Source organism: Pyricularia pennisetigena (genome assembly GCF_004337985.1).
Source record: "Pyricularia pennisetigena strain Br36 chromosome 4 map unlocalized Pyricularia_pennisetigena_Br36_Scf_6, whole genome shotgun sequence".
Classification (NCBI taxonomy): domain Eukaryota; kingdom Fungi; phylum Ascomycota; class Sordariomycetes; order Magnaporthales; family Pyriculariaceae; genus Pyricularia; species Pyricularia pennisetigena.
Window position 1 is genome coordinate 2,566,633 of NW_021940918.1, and position 23,423 is coordinate 2,590,055.

Genomic DNA, 23,423 nt, shown 5'->3' on the forward strand with positions numbered 1-23,423 from the left:
GTAAATAAAAATTTGTGCTTTGACTGTTTGACAAATTAACTGCTCATAAAAGGGTATACAAAAACATTTTGGATTAAGAGGAGCCTGCCTACTTTGTACATCGAATAAACAATGAATAACAGTTGCAGTCGTATCGATGTTCATCCATCAGATAGATCGACAAGGATCTCTCTGGGAAAGGCTTACCACGTGACTTGTGGCATGCCAACTTCGGGCCGTGCAAGGAAGTTTCTTGATGGGGCCCCGAGCTTTGGAGCAACTCAATTTCTCCCGTGAACCAATACACGACGGACAACTTCGAACATCGCAGTTCAATTCCCGCCCACCCGACAGAAGACATCGATCACGACCTCCAAAATGACTTTCGCGTGGAAAGCCGCTGGCATTACGTGAGTGTCTATCGCCCAATTGAAAAGATTCGCCCCCAGATCGAAGCTTCGATACCCAGAGACCCAGCTACGGCTAACGCGACGCCCTGTTTTTTTTTTTTTTTTTTTTTTTTTTTGGTGGCAATCCACCAACAGCTACAACCGGTACCTGGCCATTGCCGGCCGCGCGGTCCGCCGCAGTCTGAAGGAGGACAAGAGAATTGCTGCTGAGCGCCGCGGCGAGATGGAGTTGCGGTTCGCCAAGTGGAACGTAAGTACTTTGGAGTCATGGCCGAACGACTGACATTTTCATGTTGTCACGGAGATTGAGACAAAGGGTTTCCTCTGGCTGACGCGAATATTATAAAAACGAAAACAGAACGGCAAGCAGGGTGAGCTACAGAACCTTGCCGAGGCCAACAACGCCGCGGCCGCTGGCTCGAGCTCGTCATAAGCTTGTGCTACATAGATGGTATAGAGGAGAGAAGGGGAGGCCTGGTTGATGCGGTGACGGGGTTGCTGCATCGGGCGGTAATCAGGCGAGGTAGCCGCTGGGCATCGCGAAAGAGCTGTATTATCAAACCCTATTGAGTTCGAATGCCAACGATAGATATTGAAGACAATCTAGCAAGCTCCTCAGAGTGATGCGGTCATGCAAGCACTTAATGCAGGCGGTTATCAGTAAAGTCCCTCGGATGCCTTGATACCTTTTTTTTTTTTTTTTCAGCGTCGATGATGCGAGCTCTTGGTCTTTCAATGGTTCAACTTGCAAGCGTGAGGCCGCCAGTAAACTACCTGTGCTGCGGAGTAAGGAAACTTGAGGCTGGTGCGGATGACGCCGTGGCACTGCGCAAGCGACCTGCGGGCTCTCGAGCCACGGCAACGGCCGCAGCACCTGCCGAGTATCCGGACCCCCTCATGCCCACCTGAGGGGTGCACGTTCGCTACTGCCGCTGACCACCAGAACTTTGTACCTAGATATACAGTATCCAATTCTTCATGCCAACACATGAAAATTGTAGAACTGCTCTGTTGTTTTTTTTTTTTGTTTTTTTTGTTTTTTTTGTCTTTCGAATCTCTGTGAATGATGTCAGCTTGTAGATAAAATTTGAGCAAGCTTGCCGCTAATCGGACTGTGATTCGTGGGTGTTCTATAGTGCACCCTTCAAAAAATGACACCCCAAAAAAAGAAAACTCACATCTCAGAATCATTAAAGAGCACGATTCCAGACCCGCGAGACAAGGTTTCTCCTACATTATCAGCAACATAACTAATGCAGCCTTTTTGAGCCAAGGTAGCTTGCTGTCATCTGAATTTTTCCTAGGCCTTTTTCAATTGTTTTCGCCATTTTTGATTACCTATTTAAGTCACTTGATTGATCTAAACGGCACCCGCAAAGTACTGCCCCTGCCTTGGCTTGATCGGATTCTGTTCGCTGGTAAGAGTCTACTATCTACTCCCCTTCCTGATCCCCCTGGCTATTTCACCTGGCTGTAGAATAACGTTAAACCCGTGATGGGGCTAGATTTAACTTGCCACTCAGGTATCCCCCCACCATGTCACTTTTTAGCGGCGGGTTGCTTGGAGGAGGGCGGGATACCAGGGATGCGAACGGCGATGGTGCCGTATCTAATAGTCTCTCCGGCCTATCCATTGCGGAGGAGCGGAAGCCAACCGTGTCTCCCACTGTAACCAGCCAGGGCGTCATCTCCTTTGATATAACAGAAAGGTTTATCAATGCAGCCAAAGGTCTGTTTTGTTTGATTGTCTTTTTGTATGCATCTGCCAAGATACCTGCAGTGTTTCCCTGAGGACTCGCACCCCTCACCTATACTCATACTGAATACTGAATACTGATGCTCGTATATTTTGAGGCAGCTCTCAAACCGGGAGGGCTAGTCAAGGATGGTTACTTTACGCTTTTCGAGTCTGTCGGGGCCCTCGAGGTGAGAATGACGACATATCCATGTTCAAAAGTTGCCCCCCCATCAACCTACTGACGGTATTTACTGATGTCCTGTCCCTCCTCCGATGTCGACCTTAGATCATGGATCCCAAAATGGACAGTGGTTGTCTGGCAGATGGCGAATCCCTTGACCCTGACTACAATGTCACGGAGCCTCTGCTTCCTACAGAAGTAATTGGTATCATCGATCAGCTGCTATGCCATGAGGTGAGCAAATGCCAAAGCAGGGATCTCTCCCCGTGTACGCTCGCTAAAGTACAGTACATATTATTGCTTGAAGATGTCATGGCACTCCGGTTATCCCCTCTCGCAGACCATCCTCACCAGTGTTCATATCACCAGGATGATGGACCCAACACCTCAGACGATTGATGAAGCTCACTTTATTCGCCAGGGCGATTTTAACATCTCAGAAACTGGAAATGATAATGACCGCGAACTGGACGCCGCAATGCATACTATCCTGCGCGCGTATTGTCTGGGACTTTTGAAGACATGTTGGTACGTAAACGAGCAGATCAAAAGCGAACATTACTACGAGGTAAGGGGCATCTTCAAGTCACTTGTATCCCTTTTACTTTGTGACGAGATGTCTTCTTGTTGACACACTAGAGCCTGGAGTAGGAGGAGGACTTTGTGACAAATACATACAACCAGAGTCTATTGGATAACATCAGTCGGGAGGAGATACGGGACAACATACAGGATGCCCGGTCTATAGTCCGTCGTCTACAGAATGTCTTGACCATGGAAATTATCGAGGCGCTTGACTATCGTCTAGAGCTGCGGTATGCGATTCTCCGGGCCATCGAGCTCACGGGCCTGCGCGGCAACCCCGACTCGATCAAAATGCCCTGGGTAGAGCTCAAGGCCGTCTTGGAACAGGTCAACTCTTCCCACTACCTTGGACAACCAGTCCCAGATGCCTTTAGCCCAAAGCTGCAGCGACGCTTGGCTAGTACGATGCCACCACGGCCGATTGTCGAGCTTGAGTTTTCACAAGCCTACGACATGTGGACTGCATTCGTCGCGGATGGTTTGGAGATTATACAAGTGCTCAACTACCACGACTCCCAGACTCTGCTAGTAGGTCAGCCTGTTTCCCCTGTATCTCGAATGAATCTTGTACTTTTGGCCTTCCCTCAGGGAATATTAACTCTTTCTTCTTTTTTTTTTTGTCACCCCACGACAGAACTTTGTATTTTGGTTTCAGGCCAAGAAACCGCAGCCGATAGTCTTTATTCGCACTCTCCTAGAGAGCTACATATTCAAGGATCAAATCATCCTGGGCACCAAGAGTATCCGGCAGCTGATGGATGACGACTTCTCCCTGGTTGTCATGCCGTGCAGCCTACTTCTCGATCCGCAGAACGACTCGATCGAGGTACCGCACGACCCTCGATACGCAATCGCATACCAGATGGAGGTGTTCCGACAGCGTGCTGCGCAGCATTACCTTGAAATATTTCAGTGCCTCTGTCAAAACCGTTGCCGCGCGCGGCGAAATATGTGTCATCTTATAAATGAGCTGGACCTGGTACAGATCGACGCCGAAGAGGTCGATCAGCTGCTGAGAATAGCCGTGGAGGAGCATCCGCTTAAACAACAGACGCGCCTGGATCCCACAGACCCCAACTCGACCTCAAACGCCCTCCCCTTGTCATCGTGGGTGTACCTCTACAAGCTTCGGCTGATGGAGTGGATCGTTCAACTCGGCTTCGAACTCTCCCTCTATGCCCCCGACGAGTTGGGGGGCATGTACTGGTACTTGACGTATCTGGCGCAGAAGCGGATACATCACCTCGAACGCATCAAAAAGTTCACTCTTCTTAGCATGCACGAGCTACGGCTGAGGCACAAATCGAGCAAGAAGGGTATCGATGACCTCAGCGATCTGCCACCGGAACAGGAGGCTCTTCTCACGCGGTCCCTGTCCTATCTCCGCAACGCGATGATCGACGCCGCCGTGACCATGGAGCTGGCAACGGCGCTGCACTGCCTGTACACGGCCCTCTACCGGTTCGAACTCATCCGTCCCGCGCCGCCAAACTGCTTCAGCAACGGCAAGCTGCGGTACGAGGTGCGCATGAAGCCGTTCGCGGGAATAGGGCTGCCAGAGCTACCTTCGTACGAGCTCTACTCGCGGCAGTCCACACTAAGGCACCTCGCCACGACGGCCGAGGTGCTGGACGTGGCGGACAAGGCGGTCGCCAGCGCGCGAAAGGCGTATGAGCACGTCGTCAAGTTCACCGAGAAGGAGGCGTTCGCCGTGGGACCCACGCACCAGCGCTGGCTTGCTGGCACCAAGAGCTGCATCAAGTCTTGCATCGCGACGGGCATAGCCATAACGAGCCTGAGGCAGAGCGGCGCGTCGCTGCGTGCCGAGGTGCCACTTCCAGATGAGTGCTATAATCCATGGTGGATTGTGCCCAAGGTCGGTGCCAACAACCCGGAGTAATTTGTGCTTGGGCCGGATCATGAAAAGGCTCCGAATATGGCATAAACTACTGGCTACCGACCAATGAAAGCTATGCAGCATCGAATATGGGACTGAAGCTAGCTTGAAAGCGCACATATAGCTCCTTTTATAATAATCGCCAGCGCTTCTTACAGTTTTCATGTTAGTACAAACCTGCCACTGAAAGCGACCCATGGTCCCAAAATTCATTATAGTATTCGTGGTGTCATGCGAGTGAATTATTGCTTGTCTTGGAAGTCTACTACTGTCCCCGAGCTTCTTTCCCAAGGGCCTCGAGTGCCTGCTCATACTCAGCTATCCTGGCCTCGCCAAAGTCTCCCGGCGGGCCCTTCTTCAAATCCTCCTCTGTCCTCCTGGCAGTGACCTTGACCGTCTCCACCTTGTTTGATCTGTGAATGGCGACGTGGTCCTCATCCCTGCCACCAGCCGGGACACGTGGTTTGCCCTTGGACGAGGCAATCTCTGCAAAGAACCAGCCGGCCTCCGTCTTGGTAAAGAACGTCCACGCCCGACCGGCCCTACCAGCACGAGCGGTACGGCCCACGCGGTGAACGTATGACCTCACGCTAGGCGGCATGTCGTAATTGACTACGTGGTCGAGGTTGGGAAGGTCCAGACCACGAGCGACGAGGTCCGAAGCCACAAGGATGCGCAGCTTGCCAGACTTGTACTGATTTATCACCTTCTTTCTCTCCGAGGTGCGCGTAGTCGACGTGAGCGTGCCGATGCGAGACGCCACTTGACGGGGGGCCATTATCTCCAAGAGGCGTGATAACCGCAATGCTGATTCGTTTGACTTTGTGAAGATCAAAACGCTATTCATTATGGAATCCTGGGCAGGAGGCTTGGATGCGGTTCCTTTCTTAGATTCAGCATCAGAGTCGGAATCGCTGTCAGAGTCAGAGTCGGAGGTGGCAGATGATGAGGTATCGGAGTCGTCCGAGGACGATGTGTCGGATCCATTATCATTCATGACAACTTCCTTAGTGGTTGACCTTGATCGAACGTGATCGCTGCTCAACAGATCAACCAAATACATGGGTTTCTGTTCGGGGTCCCGGACCTTGATCGCAAACTCGAGAAGCTGGTTAGGTAGTGCAAGTTCGTACGATGATACCTCTGCAGAGGCGCCTGTGATGTCCGTTGTAGATCCAGAGGCTGATGATGTTGGTGCAGCAGTAACACTCTCGAGAACAATCATCTCAGGCCGCCGCAGACTCAACTTGTTGAGCAAACTGACATTGCGCGTCATTGTAGCACTGAGAATGACCTTGCGGACGCCGGACTTGTTTTGAAACATAAAGTCTCGACAGCCAGGCTTATTTGTTGATAATTTTTCCATGACGACGTCGAGCCATTGCTGGTAGCTCTGCTCCAGCAGCTTGTCTGCCTCGTCAACTACCAGCCAGCGCACATAATCGAGATTGAAGCCAGGGGTGCGTTCAATATGTTCTACCAGCCTTCCAGGGGTGCAGATGAGTATGTCGATTTTGGAGACGAGATGATCGACATGGTTGACAAGCGGCAAAGGCGTCTCTGCCAACTCAAACATATCAAATGATGCGTCTTCAACATCCCGCTTCCTGACGTTCTCCCATTGACGTGCTTCAACTAGACGCGCATAGCCCTCCGGGTCATACCGTCGGTCTTGATCCACAAGTTTTTCCTGCTCCTTCTTGAAGGCCTGGTTTCCGACGGCAGTGCCAATCCTGACAGTCTTTCGGTTGGGCTGGCGTGCATAGGCAGCGGCGCAGATGTTGCAGATTTCATGGACCTGCTGCACCAGTTCACGCGTGGGGACGACAATCAGAGCCCTGAGCTTTGTCACTGCACCCAAACTGATGTCTCGTATCATGGGAAGAACATAAGCCAGCGTTTTGCCTGAGCCTGTAGCTGCGGAGATTACAAGGTCGCCCTGCCTGACCGGGCTTGGCAGCAATCTAGGGATCACTGCCGTCTGGACAGCAAAAGCGCTCGGATATCCCTTCAAGGCTAACTGTTCGGCAATCTCTGGGGAGATGCCCAGTTCTGGCCTCAGACCCAGGCTCGTCCATTCGGCTTGGGTCCCCGAAGAGACATATAAAGGGTTTTGCAGCCACAAAGGTAGCGTGTCATAAGTCAATTCAAGTTGGTCCGCCACTGCGGGAGCTGGCTGAGGAAGAGGCTCAAGGCCATGAACCTCGGCTGCTTCTTGGTCTAGTTGCAGTTGTGCTAGAGGTTGGGTCGGAAGGTCGTCAGTGCTAGGTTCGCCATCTCCTTGGGCCTCTGTGGGCAATTTGGAGGCTTTCTTTAGAGAGATGTCCTTCTTTTTCAGAATTGACTTGTGCCTGCCCGCCGCTGTATCTTCATCAGGCGGCTGATCCAGCGCACTCTCATCATCGACATCCTTCATCTCAACATCCCCCCTGGACTTTCTCTTCTTTTTCTTCTTCTCGTCTGGGGTTGCTGAACCGAGCTCGATGGTCGAGTGAACCTTGGTAGAAAGTTCTCTACTTTGATCAAGACTGTTCTTAGATTTTGGTGTCTTTAAGGCAGACTTGAGAGGTGTGGCAGTAGCTTTTGTCTCCACTGCACTCTGAGGTTCCTTTTTTGCGACGTCGTCCAGACCCGGCCCTGCTGGATTCGGCGTATCAGGGACAAATTTTGATTTTCTAGTCTTATTTTTTCCCCGGACTTCTTCGGGCGATGGAGACTCTATCTTTGCCCTCTTCCTCCTCGGCTCGTCCTCATTTCGCCCAGTCTCAGTGTCTGTCGACTTGACGTTTTTTGTCGCGCCAGTGGTGTTTGGCGCATGGTCATGGTCGTCGAAGACAATCTTCCGAGGCTGACTTATGGCGGAAGGTTGAGCGGCGGAAGCTGGAGACGGCGAGGCGGGAGCAGGTGGCTCGATTTTGGGCGCACCTGCTTTTGGCGGCGGTACGTATCTGTTGTAGAACATCTCGCGCCCTCGACCTTCCTAATAAAAACGGGCTTTGGTTCGGGGTAGTAATTGAAGTGGTCAGCGCGTTTAACCGCCGAGACTAGGTACTGGAAACAACAAGGTTCCTTCGGTTCTCAATGGCAAAATAAAATCTCTAAGGTTCAGTTCCATTAAGTAGGTCGGTGCCTTGCCTTTTGGCATGCCTCTACTAACTATCGCATACCTTAGGTCCTTGGCCGGCTCCTAGCCGAATCCAAATTTTTGGCGGGGCCGACTTTGCGCCGTGCGTCACCGCCCCAAAACGCGAGTGATATCTTATCGTATACCCTGTCAGTTCTCTAGGATCCAGGAACTTGGCTCTGCTCCACTTGCATACCAGCAGCCGCTAATGCACGTCAATCTCAACCAGGATGGAGAGCGGAGACCTTATCTTGGGTTGATAGGCGTTTTCTTTGGCTCTGAACCTCGTGCGACGATGCGATTGATGTCAATGAGGATGTCCTTTACAAGGTGACGATCGAAACTGGAAACAAAAACAAGCCAGTGAACAAACAGACATTCCACATGTTCATAATGGCTCAAAGGCTGTCGCACCTCTACTGAGCCATAATCTGCAACGTCGCATCATCTTACTCTACCGACTTACCTCTTATGAGAAAAATGAGGAGATTATCTCGTCAAGTATCGAGGCTGCCTCGACAGGGGACGAGGTGTTTCGTCCCAAATCATAGACTATTCCACAATACCAGCTCAATAGCAGCAGCAGCAGCAGCAACACCAGCACAACCACTTGAAGCCGCAGACTCGAATATTCAACAGTCTCCCGCTGTGCCATCCCGCCCTACAATCGCACCCAAGGCCGTTATCGACCTCAAGCATATCCGCCAGAACCCAGCATTATACGAGCAAAACTGCGTCGAGAGGAATTACAAGGCTCAGAGCACATATCCAGCACGTATCAATGCTCTTTTCGAGCAATGGCACGAACGTCAACGTGAGGGTCGCACCCTACGCGAGCGGTCCAACCTGCTGCGCCGCCAACTGGCCAACCCATCAGCCTCCCTTACCGAAGCACCAGACTCGCGGTTCCCGGATCTTACCAAAATGTCCCGCGAGGAGTTGCTAGAGGAAGGCAAACGGCTGAAGGAGCAGCTATCATCCATTGAAGATTCAGAAGCAAACTTGGAAGATGATATGCATAGTCTCGGACTGGCACTGCCTAACTTGACTAGTACGAGTACTCCACGAGGCAGCGAACCCCTCGTTTTGAGTTACATTAATGTCGAGAATGACGACCCGACCGTGTTGCTGGAGTCGACGGGCAAGTCAGACCGAGTATGGCGCTCGCATGTCCACATAGGGTCTGAACTGGGCATAATGGACTTTGCAGGCGCGGCGACGGCGTCGGGTTGGGGATGGTACTATCTGGTGGGCGAGGGCGCGGCTCTGGAGCAGGCCTTGGTGCAGTACGCTCTGGCAGTTGCCACCCGTCATGGCTGGACACAGGTCAGCCCGCCATCGATAGTTTATTCCCACATAGCTGGTGCGTGTGGCTTTCAGCCCCGCGATCAAAATGGGGAGACCCAGATCTACAACTTGGCGCAGTCTGCGTCTGACGTTGAGCGGGGGCGGCCCGAGTTATGCTTGGCTGCTACGGCGGAGATTCCTCTCGCTGGAATGAAGGCCGACACACAGCTCGAGGAGCCGGAGCTTCCAATGCGTCGCGTGGCCGTGTCTCGTTGCTATCGTGCCGAGGCCGGCGCACGTGGCGTTGATACCAAAGGCCTCTACCGAGTACACGAGTTTACCAAGGTGGAAATGTTCGCGTGGACCCCACCCGACGAGTTTGAAACTACCGAGGTCTTTGATGAGATGCTCGACATTCAAACCGAAATCCTCGGGGCCCTGGGACTCAGTTGCCGTGTCCTCGAGATGCCATCCACCGATCTTGGGGCCTCAGCAACTCGCAAGAACGACATTGAGGCATTTTTCCCATCCCGCAGGCTCTTGCGGGATGACGGCTGGGGCGAAGTTACCTCGGCCAGTATCTGCACCGACTATCAGACTCGTCGCCTCGCTACCAGGGTTCGCGTTGCCGGGAAGATGACATATCCGTGGACAGTCAACGGCACTGCACTTGCTGTGCCCCGTGTTTTGGCAGCTATCCTGGAGAATGGATGGGATGAGGATTCCATGACGGTTGCAATCCCGGAGGTGCTCAGGCCATGGATGGATGGCAAAGAGAAGATCGGCCCAAAACATCGCAGGAGATGACGAAAGCATGGGCTACTGTTGGTATATCTTTCAATGTGTAATCACTTGTACAACATATTGGTAATATCCTCTGAAGATTTAATGGTCTTGGACTAGCAGATATTTGTAAAAATGCACCAATCAACAACATTAATCAAATTTGTTTGAGCTGATCGCCTTTCAAAGTCCCTGCAGAATCCGTCCTGCGATCCAAAATCCCAAAAGGTGAGATTAATACCCGCTGCCTGAATAAATTTGATACTTACAAGCATCATTTGTCTGACAACATGCCTCAAGGCCACTTCTACTGAAAAACTCTAATCAGACTTGATTCAGATCCAGATCCAATGTTTGTTACTGGGCAATGGCATAATGCTCGCTGAGCGAGGAATCTTAGGCCGATCTCATCGGCACCGGATACTTTCTTTTATTATTTTCTTTTTTTTCTTTTTTTTTTCAACATGTTTGATACTCACGTAATACATACGAAGTTGAAGTCGTCTGTTGTTTGAGAAACCCAGTCCATCTTGCCTCCCCCGCGTATGCAGAACTTATCATACGCACATGCGGATCAACATGCAAACGTCGTCTGAAGCCTGAATGCCTCGTCCGAAAACGAGACAACGATGGAGACCTTCAAAAGTGATGTGCCGCAAGGGACTAAGCATATGCTAGTATCAAAGCTCCTGGTATTATAATACGATTGCTGCTGTGTCTCCTCGTCAGCCGGGTGGGCTGGCTGCGCTGGGATGTACTAAAAACACACCGGAAAGGACAGGCCTTTTGGTGTATGAGGCAAGCAAGCCCGTCCGGTACGAACAAGCGAACCAAGACGCCATGGACACTGAAGACCTCGACGTCCTCATCATCGGCGCAGGTCCGACGGGCCTGGCCCTGGCACTTGAGTTAGCCTTGCAGCAGCGGCACAGGCAGCAGCGGCAGCGGGTCAAGTTCCGCATCGTCGACCGCGAGCCGGAGCCCTCGCCTTACAGCCGCGCCCTGGTCGTTCAGCCACGAACCCTGGAGCTCCTGGCGCGGTACGGCTTTGACGATTTCCTATCGCGAATGCTGGACAGGGGAAGGGCGGTCACGGGCATAACCTGGAGTTTCACCCCGACGCGCGAGGCCCGGTTCCAGTTCAGCGACATGGGGTCGGACGACACCGAGTTCCCGCTGTCGTTCAACGTTTCGCAGACAGAGACGGAGAGGTTCCTCATGTCCAGCCTGGAAAAGGCGCTGGGCGGCGTGTCCATGGTGGAGAGGGGGGTGGAGGCCGAGTCCGTAGTGCAGGATGCCGATGGGGCGACGGTCACGCTGGTGAAAAGGGGTGGCGGGGATGACACAGGGACGAGGGAGACGGTCCGGTGCAAGTACGTTATCGGGGCGGACGGGGCCCACAGCATCGTCCGCAAGGCCAGCACCTCCATCACGTTTGACGGCAAAACGTACCCTCACGATTTCATCATCTGCGACGCTTACTTGTCCGACACATATCTACCCCTGGACCGCATCCACATTAACATCCAGGGCCATTTCGTTGGCATCTTCCCCGTGGGCGGAGATGTCGTCCGCATAGCCAGCATGCGCCAACCCGGGGCCGAGCTGACCGGAGTGCCCACCCTGGAAGAGATCCAGCAGATTCTGGCAAATACGGGCCGCCGCGGGCCTGCCATGGGCCGTCTACACGACCCGATCTGGATGACCAACTTCCGTATCCACTGTCGTTGCGCGAGTCGGTACCGAGATGGGCGGCTCTTCATAGCTGGAGACGCAGCTCACATCCATTCCCCTGTGGGTGGCCAGGGTATGAATGCATCGCTGCAGGATGCCATGAACTTGGGATGGAAACTATCAGCCGTCTTACGCGGAGCCGCCGACGAGTCTCTGCTGGACACGTATGAGGAGGAGCGGCGGCCTATCGGACTCGACCTACTACGTACGACGGACAACATGTTCCGGTTTTTCACTATTACGAACCGCTTTCTCATGGTCAGTGAACCCGTGCTGCCACTGTAAAACCTCAACTTACCATGAACCAATGGCTTTTTTTATGAGAGTGTTTCCAGTCCAGGTTTTTCCTCACAAGACAGAAAGGGCTGACTGAATTGACCAAATCTGCCCCCCGCCTCGTAGTGGCTGCGCGCCTTGATCGGCCCCTGGCTCCCGCCTCTGCTGGTCGGGACCCGAGCGCGCCGCCGGCGCTTCTTCAAGTGGATAACGATGCTCAGCGTGTCGTATCGCGGGAGCAGCAGCATCGTTGCAACCGCTACCGGGTTCAAGGGCCCCGTCATGGGCGGCGACCGCGCTCCCGACGGCAAGCTCCTCGTCTCCTCCGCCGCCGTCACCGCCGAAACGATGACGACCATCACCAACCTTTACCGTCTCATTGCTGGGGTCAGGCACCATCTCGTGCTGTTCGCCGGCGAGACTGCGACCGAAGACGACTTAGTCCAGTTTGCTGCCAAAGTTGTTGCCCGCGAGGACGAGATACCGGTGGTCATGATATTTTCGGGCGATGGCGGCTCCCTGGTGCCAAAGAATGCATACCGTGACCCTGGAGCAGTCCTGCACAAGAGATATGGGTTGAGATCGAAGCCGGGCTATGTGCTGGTGCGGCCCGATCAGTACGTTGCTCACATTGGCTATCTCTCAAGCGTGGAAGAGCTAGTGGCTTCCCTGGGTTGAAAGTGCTCCGTCACCGAACGCCAGGTAACTCATTAGAATAAGCCGTTGCTCTGACGTTGCGACATGGTAATATATGTACTTGTGATAAACAGAATATAATCGTTTGTGAAATTTATATGAAGATAGTCGATGAAACGCCCGCCCATATTGCTTCTAATTAAACGGCAAGAGTCTTTGCATAGTTGCAATCATGTGTTTTGCCACTTCCCCAAACGCCTGACGCAATGCAAATGAACAGGAAATACATACATGATATTCCGGAAACTCCAAGCTTGCCCATGATTACCCCCAAGCAAACATTACTGAAGACTAGCGCCACCAAGACCGAAGAGCGTCAGGACGTTTCGGCTGCGAGCTGAATGAAATAAAGCAAAAATAAAAACAAGAGCCAACCATTTAGAGATTGCACACATTATGGTTTAGGCGAGGTGATGAAAGCGGCAATCAAACATGCAGAAACACTGGAGAAATTCCCAGATTTGACCCATTTGCAGTCGGTGGCAAAAAGAGAATGGAAATGACGGGGCGTTCTGTCCAAAGAAATAAGATATGCCGCAGAGATTTGGTCAAAACGTTAGTGCTTCCCAGACAAAGCAGGAAGCGAAAGAGTAGGTCGAGATGAAATATAAAATGCAAAAGAGATATGCGAAGAGCCGAGGTTCATGGCAAGCAAGTCCATCCATCAGCTCGACGTCATATACATAGGTTATACAGATGCTTGTTGGGGAGTTGGATCTCTAGACGAGGTCCGTTTTGGCTACAACGCCACCCTCCCACCACCATTTTGCATGCGGAACGGGAAGGCAGACGCCATAGGTCCAGGGCCGCCTCCAAGGCCGCCCGGACTTATGACGGATGAAGATGAAGAAGCCGAATGCCCTCCCATCCTGTCATCGTTGTAGCTGGTTGCTGACGATAGAGTACTGTTAATCGAGTTGAAGCTACCACTCATTCCGCCGGAAGAACCTGACGTAGAGGACGTGAAAGTTCCGTGGCGGGAGTGCGAATGTATCGATGATGGGCCACCCTGAGACATGAGCGCATCCGCCCGCTCAAATACGTTGCCAGTCAGCGCTGCGGCGAAGGAGCCGCTCTGTGGTGTTGCCGGCACTGTAGCTTGGGCTGCAGGGCCCAATGCGGCGCTTTGAGGTGTCATAGGAAGCTGTATGTGAGGGTTGTGATGGAGATGGTTGTGGCTCGGGTTTCCGTATTGCCCGTTCTGCTGATACTGTCGGTCACCGTTCAAACCCGCAGGGCCGTGAGGGTCCACGGCACCGCCTGGGCTAAAGATGCTGCCTCCATTAGCGTTTTGGTGCGACGTTGCCAGGCCCGGTCGAAGCCAATAGCCCCACGGCGAACGTAGGATAAGATTCGATGCCTCCTGAATACTCTTCTGGAATGGTCGTAGGCGCATCCTCGTGTCGGCTGGTAGCGACAGTGGCTTTTCCACCTCTCTGACTTTGCTGCCAAACTCTGCCCAAGAGTCCACAAAATCGCGCACGTCATTCCAGAAAGAGCCCTGAGTCCTGATTCCGGGCTCCTTGAGCTTAATCAGCGAAAGACGCGTCTTGAGCTTCTCCGTCTGTTGGATCGTCATTGAGCACTTAGATATCAATGCCTTCCACATCTGCGACTCTCGAGTATTGCGATGCTGTATAGCAGCTTGCAGGCCGTTGGTATATTGGTGGTTAAACGCTGGCAACAGCCGCACTACCAGATCGGTCGACTTCTGCAGAGCCAAGAAGATGTTTTCAAAGATACGATCCTCCTCGGTGAAGTCGCCCAACAGACCACGGCTGCCTGTGGAAACAAACGACTCTCCCGACCGGGGCGTGGCCGAGGAAATGGTGGCCGTGCGACCAGTCCCGTTGACGTACGGGACGCTGGAAAGCGGAACGTCAGTAGTAACCCTGAGATTGCTCGGATTATGGGTCAGGTTTCCGCGAGCCGCACTTCGGGGAATCCCGTTTGGCCTCTCTGCGGTCGGGGTGGCGGTGTTTTCGCGAGAACGTGGGCGGATGGTTCCGGAGTTCATGGCCGTGCGGCTGGCGGCTCTACGGTGTCCCTCTTCCGGAAGCACATGCGATGTCGTCACTCGTAGCTCTGTGATGCTATTGTAGAGCTGCATCATCAAGGTTCGAATATAGCGCGGGTCACCGTTGTCTATGAAAAGGTCGACATTGCTCGCAAGCAATGAGCAAACGTGCACGTAAGCGTTCACCAGGGTGATGCACGCGCGCATCACGCTCTCGTTTTCAAACTGGGACGCTCCATCCTCATCGGCCTCGTGACGTTGGATCTCCTGCTCGAGCTCCTCCACATGAGAGTTGGTGTTGTAAAAGACGATCTCAAGACTGGAGCGCTTAGCTAGCCCGTCGCTCGTCAAGCCCATGAGCATCTGGATCATGGGGTGAATCTGGAAGATGGAGTAGAGGACGCCCTTGGCAGCCTCAAGCACTGGATCGACAAACTTGGATTCGCGCCTCCGTTCGGGCAAAATCGACAGTCGACGCACGTATATCGGCCGCTGAAGTATAGATTCGGCGGGGCTGACAGGCATCTTGCCATTAAGCATTTGGCCATTGCCTTGCATCGCCGAGCCGTGACTGAGGCCACGGTAGTGCGAAAATCGGTTATTAGCCTGAGTCTCGTCAAGTGTTCCCAGCTGCTGGGCTTTTTGAGAGACGACGCCCATGCGCCGAGAACGTTCGCCGGGCCTGTCTGCTCGCGGGGTTTGCGACAAAGTTTCCGAGTTGCTTCGCATGCGCTCGTTCACATTACCGATTGTCAAGGGCATGACCCCGGGCTTCCTTGGAGCAGTGTTCTGTTGAGATAGCCCGCGGTAGTGGGAGCGCGTAGGGATCGGGGGCGGTCCGGACCGCGCGAGAGCAGGCGATCTGAGGTCTGGCAGGCCGGCACCATTGACCCTTACGGGGAACCTCCCACTGACAACGCGCTTGATCGGAACTCTTGGTGTTTCCATGCCCTCGTTCGAATCGTCCATGCCCATTTCAGAGTCGGATCTGCTGCTGGTGTTGATCTCCAAAGCTCTCTGCTTCATGAACTTTTTGATGTGGGCCGTGACCGTCAACTCTGTGACCTCACTCTCTTTCAGATGCCCCTCGTTAGGAGGACTTGTTGCCTGCACCTGCAGAACCTCGGGAGGTGGAAATCGAATAGGATTGCCTTCCAGCTTGATCATCTGGAGTGAGCCCATGTCCGCGAGGCAAATGGGCAGCTCTTCGATACGATTCTTTTGAACGGCAAAGACCTTCAACGAAGTCAATTTGACGATTTCAGGGGGGAGCGATTTGATTTTGTTGCGCCCCAGATCAAGGATTTCGAGACTTTTGAGATGACACAGCTGTGGAAATATGATACGAGTTAGTTCCTAGCTGTATAGGAAGAAACACAAGCAGTCCAATCCGCCAGGCATGGTCGTTGGCGCAGACTTACCGGTAGGGGGAACTCCCGGAGCTCATTGTTCCGGACGTTTAGGTAGCGCAAGGATGAGCATTCGGACCACCGGGCGGGGAACGACGATATTTTGTTGTGGGAAAGTGCTAGTCTAAGACACGGCATGGCGAGGTTGTCAGTCGATCAGTCCAGACAGATGTACATGCCATGTCGTTGGAGATGCAACACTTTGTGCCTGTACGAATGGGATTGTTAAGTCGGCGAAGAGGGCAACCTACCGCTCCAGTTCATGTTTTATCACGTCAACGATCTCTTCGGGAAGCTCCTGTATGTTTTTGCGGCTCAAGTCAATGGTAACGCCGGGCTTCAACTCGTTGCTGACCCCGCTGGCCTCGGCTGCCTGCGACTCGTGTTCCTTGAGCGCTTCGGCCATGGCTCGGCGCGCCATGCCTATGACCTGGCCGGCGGAAACAGGCGGGTTCGCGGAGAGTGTCGAAGATGAGGTGGATGACATGCTGCGGGCGTTGGCGGGGATCGCGGTGGGCATTGGAGGCAGGCTGTTGAGCGAGCCGCCACCGTTGGTCATGTTCCTTCGCCCTTGCGCAGGATTCTCGGGTAGCCCTCTGCCACCGTTGGAGAGGTTGAGGGCTGGCCTGTCGCCTGTTCGATCCATGATTTATCAGAAGGCGGCCAGATCACGGGTCTCGATCAGGGTGGCCGAGCGGCCTCGACGGCAGGATGAGAAGCCCTCGTGGGGCGTTGGGGGTGAGCGGAAAAAGAGGTAAGAGCGGCACAGTTGAGAAGGTGTGTTTCGTGTTGGCTTTCTTTCTCCGTCTTTTGATGACTGCAGAAATTTCGTATTTTCCCTGGGTTGCTGCCTTCCTTTCCCTTTCGTATTTTTTTTTTTCCTTTCTCTTTCTTCCGTTCTATTTCTTCTGGGCGGGAGCGTTTCGATTCGATCCGGCGAATTATGCCAATTGAGGCGCGAGATTGATGAACTCGGGGTAAAATCAACCCAGGGCTGGCGTAGAAGAACAACGCGCGGCGTGACTGGCTCTGCACTTGGCAGCTTTCTTGGGCTGTAGGCGCCTTGCTTCGATCAGCGCCGAATCTTATGGGCTGATTGCCGTTCCAATGTTTTGGTTGGAACCGATTCGCTGTAGATCTCGTCTGGCCTGACCAACCTAACGCTGCGCTGTCACCGCTGTGCTACAACTTGTCTTGTCAGCCTTTGGATTGGCTGCTTGTGCATGCAGCATGCGTCCGTCTGGCAAAGGGGAAAGTACGGTACATCAAGCCACAGCTCGCACTGTACATGCTCGTCTCTTACTTATGCTTGTATGTACCTACAAGATTGTAATTTGGCTCTGCAGCTCTTGCAGCATAAAGCAGCTGTGTTTGAAAGCAAAATAATCCTCCAAAACTGAGGTGCTTTTTGATTGCGAGAAGATAATATTTTGGCCACATATAACGGGGTAACAAAAAAAACGTCCCTTTTTCCCCCGAAAGACTAAAGAACTCTTCGCCTCCTGCTTCCAGAACGAACAACGGGGCGGTCGGCGTTACAAGGATTGGCGTTTGCCAAGCGGAAAGGGGGCTTGGATGCACTGACCACTGGGCGCGCACCAACTGAGTACTACGTAAAGCACAGGAGTGAAGACAGTGACAAGGTTAAGCTTGCCAGTGATGTGGAGGCCACAGCCATCGCATTATAGGCTAGTTTGGCCTGGTCACCTCCATGTCAGGCCTACGAAATACTCTGTTACATTCCCGTGGCCCAAACGTTGAGTGATGAGAAGGCAAACGCCATGTCAATTCTTGAATAGGTACACAGCCACTATTTGTTCGATGCGACAAGATACTGCCAAAATTGTTATTTTGTGTAGATTCTATGTTATAATACTTCGGATAACATACATATATATGTGTATGTATATTAAGATCCATTTGCAATTGGGGTCGTACAACGTACTGAGTAAACAAATATACGAGCCGGGCTTCTCCTGAAGCAGATGACCTAGAAAGAAACCCCCGCCTCCTTGCCATTCCATCTTAGCGTGCCGCATGTCTGCAAAGAACCATGCTCGAGTCGCCATCAGTTGCAGTTTGACCTCCCTGGTGCGTTGGCAGGGAGGTAAAATGGCAGGAACACAACACTGTCTGATGTCAATTTTGATTCGTGCCGAGGTAGGTAGCCTGTATATGCAAGCATGCCACCGAAACTTGGGAAGTCCTGGACTCCATGCTGCTATCGCACATACTACGAAGGATTCATTTGCATTGGACGGCCATTACGAAGCAGGCATGGTATACAGCTCATGACCTCATACACTCCTATGCCACTGAACGCCGCATTCCTGGGGTTAGACGCCACCTAGAACCAATATTATGCGCATCTGCGCGAATATATATACCCTTGTAAATCGGAACAGCGTCTAAAAGCCTTTTCCGATGCATCTGAGATATTAAATGCTTAGATTCGACGAGCTGTACAGTACAATGTACTCTATGAACCCAAGTTTTTTGTGGGATGGAGAGCACCTTGTTAAAGTTGCCTATTAATAAACTTGACGTATATAAATTTTACTGCACGTTGTGATGGCCGTTGTCATTGCAAAGAGTTCGGAAGAGAAGTCGGAGAAAATATGTGCACGAGCCTGATTGAAAAGCCTAGTTGAAAATCGTCCGTCGGTTATATTTCAATCCACAACTGTATAGAGCAAGTTCTAGACCCAATTTCTTATCCTGGCCTGGCTATTGACAAGGGAAAAGTCGTGTATTTAGCCTTTGCGACTCTGACCAAGTTGGTTTAACAGGGTAATTCCAAAAGGAGCCCAGCCAACCTACAAGATGTGGTCCTTGCGACACTCCAAGCGGTTATTTACGTGGCCATTTAGCCGACTGTCGCGAAAACCAACATGGGACGAATGTTCACTGTACATGATAAGAAATAAGTAATGCTTCCAGACCACAATTGACTGACCGACGACCATTGGAGACGGTACACCTGCAGGTTAATTCACCTTGCGACGATTCAGTAGGAGGAGGATCAGACCGAAACGGAGTAGTGGCAGGGAGATACGCAAGCCCCAGCCATGTTTGAAACAAGCCGTTGAAACGTAGAACCCTGCTAAAGCCTCTGTTTCTACCCATCAGGTGATTAGACGTTTCAATTCGTTGACATTAACTCATATATCTGCATCACGTGAATTACCATCCATTGCATGGAGTTCCCGGCCCGGTCCACCCATCGTCAAAACCTTTTGTCAAGCCATTTTCCGAAGGTGGGCGACGGTACACCAGCGCGTGCGTGGCGAGGCGCATTTAGACATGCGATGACAGCGGTTTCAGTCAGTGCGAGCAGGCAGGCAGTGCAGCAATCAAACAGCAAGTAAATTTCTCACCTTGGAAACTCCGACAGATCTAGGCCTTGCGTCTGATAGTTTGGTCTAAACCCAATTCATTAGACAACCAAGTCTGAGGTAAGTGAATTCCTGAAATCGTGAACATTGCCGCTTTTGCCGTTTTGCAGCAGCAAGCAGGGACGCTGCACCGACTCAGCAATGGGTAATACCTACTGTGACCCAGACAAGTCAAGTACCTCATTACGCTATTTACTACTGTTTGGTACTTGTACTTTCAGATAACAGCAGTCACCAAAACGTCCCCATGGTAGTAAATATACTGTCCTGAGATAATCACAACACCAGATTGATCCCAAATCCAACATTTAGACTGACCGTCTCATGGAAAGCCCTGAGATCGGACGGTGACATAGTCGCGTTTTTTTTTTTTTTTCCTTTTTTTTTTTTTTACTCGCAAAAACTCCCGCAATGACATTTCCTTGCCCGTCACAGGATCCCAAGAAAAACAGCAATGCCTGCTCTCGAAAGAACAAATTCATGTACAGACATTGATTTCACGCTGAGACGCCAGTTCAAAAAATCCCACTTTAGGTATGCACGCATGCATCCACGTGGCTGATTTGATCTCGACTTTCAGCGTCTGACCTTTTCAATCGCCTCAAAGAAAACATCAGAAGGAAATAATATTGGCTGCCCTTGACAGACACGATGTATATGTACAAGCGGCCACATCCTTCGGGAAGAGCCTATGCTTCCAACTTCCAGCTGTGATTGACCAAGGCAGTACGCTAAACACTTGAGTAGTGGATATATCCCAAACGTAGTAGATCCAACAGTGGCTGACTTGTGCGAAAACCTAACGTAGTCACGATCGTTATCTCGCCACTTCTCAGCCTCATGGTAGGAAACATACACTCGCACCTATGGAACAATCCGGGGCTTGAGATTGACAAGGAGACAGATGAACCAAGTCAAGGCCCTGCGTGATTCTGGCGTGGATGCGCGGACTCTCAACAGCAACACACCACAAGACGAGAAGGAGCACATCTACCTGGATCTTGCCTCAGGTCATCCTCGGACACGGCTTTTGTATGTGACGCCAGAACTCTGCTCGGGAGACTTCTTCCGTAAGCGGCTTCAACTAGTTCATGAGCAAAAGGAGTTGGCACGCATCGTCGTTGATGAGGCCCATTGTATTTCGGAATGTAAGCATCCTGGTCGACAACATACACTTGAGCTCGCCGCTGATGTGCCATTCTATTTTCTGAAGGGGGCCACGACTTTCGGAAAGACTACAAACGATTATCATGGTTCCGGGACGCCTTTCCTGATGTCCCAGTTATGTGCCTCACTGCAACTGCCAACGAACAAGTCCGCAGGGATGTTCTCGCCACGCTTGGTCTCGTCAAGGCTGGCAACCCGAGCCCGGTCAGGTTGAAGCAGTTCACAACGACGGCCCACAGACCCAACCTCCACCTCGAGGTGCGCTTTACCAGCGACGAGGCGAACGACAGGTACTCGGACTTTGTGCAGTGGATTCAAGACGTCTACGAGCGCAGGCGGGAAGACGAACGCAGGTCGGAGCTGGAGGGCAGCAACGAACGCGTCGAGGCGGTTTCGGGAATCATCTACACCATCAGTCGAAGTGAGTGCGAGTCCCTCGCGGCCTCGCTGAGGGAGGATGGGATTGGCGCCCAGCCATTCCATGCCAAGCTTTCCAAGCAAACCAAAGAGAGCACACTGGCCAAGTGGATTTCAAATGATCCCGGTTACGATGTCATCGTGGCGACTACTGCCTTCGGAATGGGCATCGACAAGGACAACGTCCGGTTCGTCGTGCATTGGCGCTTGCCCAAGTCCTTCGAAGGCTATTATCAAGAGGCAGGACGTGCGGGACGGGACGGCAGAGCGTCATACTGTTTCCTCTACTACAGTCGAGAGGATCGGGATCGCACGTACAGCATGGTCACCCGGGATTCCAATCAAAGTAGAAACGGCGACATCGGCGGTAATTGTGGTGCCCGCCTCGAGAGTCTAAACAGGCTGGTTGCTTACTGCGAGGATACCAGCGGCTGCCGACATGCGGCATTATGTCGATATTTTGGTGAAACAATCGAACCGTCGTGTGACTTTGCCTGTGATTGGCATAGGGATCCGCAAGTACTGAAGGATAGGAAGAGACGGGGACTTGCAACTGAGGAGTACATAAGTACCCAGCGCCAGGAGGGGAGATATGATGACTTTGGAAACGATTATGACTAGATGTTTGGCAGGCCTAACGCCCAAAAGACAAAAATATACCCACCTGTTTCCAACACAAGTTGGATAATTATTGCTATTTGTGCCCGACTAGGCCAGCTAGTTTCTCTGCTATCCCCTCTTGCGCCAGTATATGCCTCGTTTGCTGCCAACTCGCCCATGCCGCTCCTTGAATGATGCAGTCTGTGAGGTCGTCAAGCTTTTTGAAATGTTCCTCACCATTGCCCTCGGTGGCTTTCGATTTGACTCTCCGAGCCCCCTTCACTGGCTTCCAGTGCTCAAGAAAAGAGGCCGCTAATTTCTTCACCTGCGGGCTACCCAGCTCTAATAAGTCCGCACCCCTTGTTGAGATCCATTCGCCCAATAGATCGATTTTCATTTTCTTTAGCTGCTTAGAAGGCACCCTTCCAGTCTCGTCAAAGAAGAAGGGCGCCGCTTTGGTAGGATCTACAGCCGTCACCTCACCCTTCCACAGCTCCAAGGATCGCATCGCGGTCAGGATGGCGTGCAGCATGGCTTCGAGCGCATTCACACGTAGAGTCCACTCCTGCACCGCCGCAGCCCCGGCAGAACGATATCTCTGCTGCTCTATGAGGATATGAGTGGGATTCAGGGGAAGCAAATGACGGTTTACGAGGTCCACTGCGATGGGGCTTAGGGCTTGGTTGTTCTTGATGTCCACGCTCCCCTCGGCCAGATCGAGGACTTTCCAGTCGTGCAGCGTGAGCATCGGAGGTTTCCTGGCCTCTGTTGCCTCGCCACTGTTGCGTAACGAGGTGACGACGGAGCCTTTGGGCTTCAGACCGTGCCCTTGACGGGAGTTTGCGACCGGCGTAAATAGGCAGAAGGCAAAGTTCCGCAGGCCCATGTCAATGCTCAGTATGCGATCATTGGCGGACAAGGCGCGGGGGCTGGCGAGACTGGTGACGATGCGGTCAGTCAAGACTCGCTTGGTGCCATTGCTCGACACTCCGCATGCCCGGGCTACTGTTTGTAGCTGGCCAACAGTTGGCGACTTGGACAGAGTCTTCAACCAGGTCAGACTGGGCGGAAGCGACATGCCCGGGACGATCTAGTGCCATAAAAAAAAAAAAAAAACACGTTGGCACGTATCAGCTCTTGGATATGGGCATTATATCTGCTCGCTTCGATTGGGAGATTTGTTTGTGAATTCTTCAAGCAGGTTGAATGCCAATGCAAGTCGCCCAGATCGTCCTTGAGCGCGAAGCAAAAGTGGATCGCAATCGATCAGTCTTGGCATCCAGAGATTCACTTCTGGACCTTGCCAAGCTTTCAAGGTGTGAACCAAGCCTAGGTATAAATGATCTTCCGCAACTTCTTAACTCTTATAAGTTGTGCCTCCCGAGCAGGGCTGTATCAGTGGCAAGACGTCTCGGCTATTAACAATACCCGTGCTTCTAGGATACATATCACGTAAAGAAGGATCGGACCTGCCGAACCGTTATGACAGCATACCGGTACTTCGTATGAGGCGTTGTTTTCGCTAGGGGACGTCCCCAAGGTATGGGCCCACAATAAATGGCGGGGCGGCAAGACCGGTGTCGTGATTTCTCAGTCAAGATTTCAAATCGTACTTTTGAGTTCGTAATAGTTCTATGTCTCTTGAGCTCCGGTATTCGTCAAACTATCATTAGGAAGGCGTGTTAGACTACTTCTTCTAAACCAAGCGTCTCTGTTGCAACCATTGCA

The 23,423-nt window shown here is 52.2% G+C and overlaps 7 protein-coding genes across 7 annotated transcripts; 4 read left to right on the plus strand and 3 right to left on the minus strand.

Moving 5' to 3' along the window:
• Window positions 1-357: 357 nt before the first annotated feature.
• On the plus strand, window positions 358-4,793 carry PpBr36_06359 (uncharacterized protein; the record flags this gene model as incomplete). The annotated part of the gene is made up of 9 exons (XM_029893504.1): window positions 358-389; window positions 525-639; window positions 748-815; window positions 1,913-2,118; window positions 2,248-2,315; window positions 2,414-2,542; window positions 2,649-2,876; window positions 2,960-3,421; window positions 3,528-4,793. The coding sequence occupies 9 exons, from the start codon at window positions 358-360 to the stop codon at window positions 4,791-4,793; spliced, it is 2,574 nt and encodes an 857-aa protein (XP_029746278.1).
• A 262-nt stretch (window positions 4,794-5,055) lies between these two features.
• On the minus strand, window positions 5,056-7,752 carry PpBr36_06360 (uncharacterized protein; the record flags this gene model as incomplete). The annotated part of the gene is made up of 1 exon (XM_029893505.1): window positions 5,056-7,752. The coding sequence occupies one exon, from the start codon at window positions 7,750-7,752 to the stop codon at window positions 5,056-5,058; it is 2,697 nt and encodes an 898-aa protein (XP_029745823.1).
• A 370-nt stretch (window positions 7,753-8,122) lies between these two features.
• PpBr36_06361 (uncharacterized protein) lies at window positions 8,123-10,008 on the plus strand (the record flags this gene model as incomplete). Its single annotated transcript, XM_029893506.1, has 2 exons — window positions 8,123-8,201; window positions 8,417-10,008. 2 exons carry the CDS (start codon window positions 8,123-8,125, stop codon window positions 10,006-10,008), a joined length of 1,671 nt encoding a protein of 556 aa, XP_029745822.1.
• Window positions 10,009-10,824: 816 nt separating this feature from the next.
• Window positions 10,825-12,672, plus strand: PpBr36_06362 (uncharacterized protein; the record flags this gene model as incomplete). Its single annotated transcript, XM_029893507.1, has 2 exons — window positions 10,825-11,976; window positions 12,121-12,672. The coding sequence occupies 2 exons, from the start codon at window positions 10,825-10,827 to the stop codon at window positions 12,670-12,672; spliced, it is 1,704 nt and encodes a 567-aa protein (XP_029745825.1).
• A 757-nt stretch (window positions 12,673-13,429) lies between these two features.
• Window positions 13,430-16,762, minus strand: PpBr36_06363 (uncharacterized protein; the record flags this gene model as incomplete). The annotated part of the gene is made up of 3 exons (XM_029893508.1): window positions 13,430-16,036; window positions 16,129-16,240; window positions 16,368-16,762. 3 exons carry the CDS (start codon window positions 16,760-16,762, stop codon window positions 13,430-13,432), a joined length of 3,114 nt encoding a protein of 1,037 aa, XP_029745824.1.
• Window positions 16,763-19,965: 3,203 nt separating this feature from the next.
• On the plus strand, window positions 19,966-21,716 carry PpBr36_06364 (uncharacterized protein; the record flags this gene model as incomplete). Its single annotated transcript, XM_029893509.1, has 5 exons — window positions 19,966-20,045; window positions 20,119-20,237; window positions 20,320-20,354; window positions 20,416-20,659; window positions 20,725-21,716. The coding sequence occupies 5 exons, from the start codon at window positions 19,966-19,968 to the stop codon at window positions 21,714-21,716; spliced, it is 1,470 nt and encodes a 489-aa protein (XP_029745445.1).
• Window positions 21,717-21,789: 73 nt separating this feature from the next.
• Window positions 21,790-22,773, minus strand: PpBr36_06365 (uncharacterized protein; the record flags this gene model as incomplete). Its single annotated transcript, XM_029893510.1, has 1 exon — window positions 21,790-22,773. The coding sequence occupies one exon, from the start codon at window positions 22,771-22,773 to the stop codon at window positions 21,790-21,792; it is 984 nt and encodes a 327-aa protein (XP_029745826.1).
• Between the last annotated feature and the right edge of the window lie 650 nt (window positions 22,774-23,423).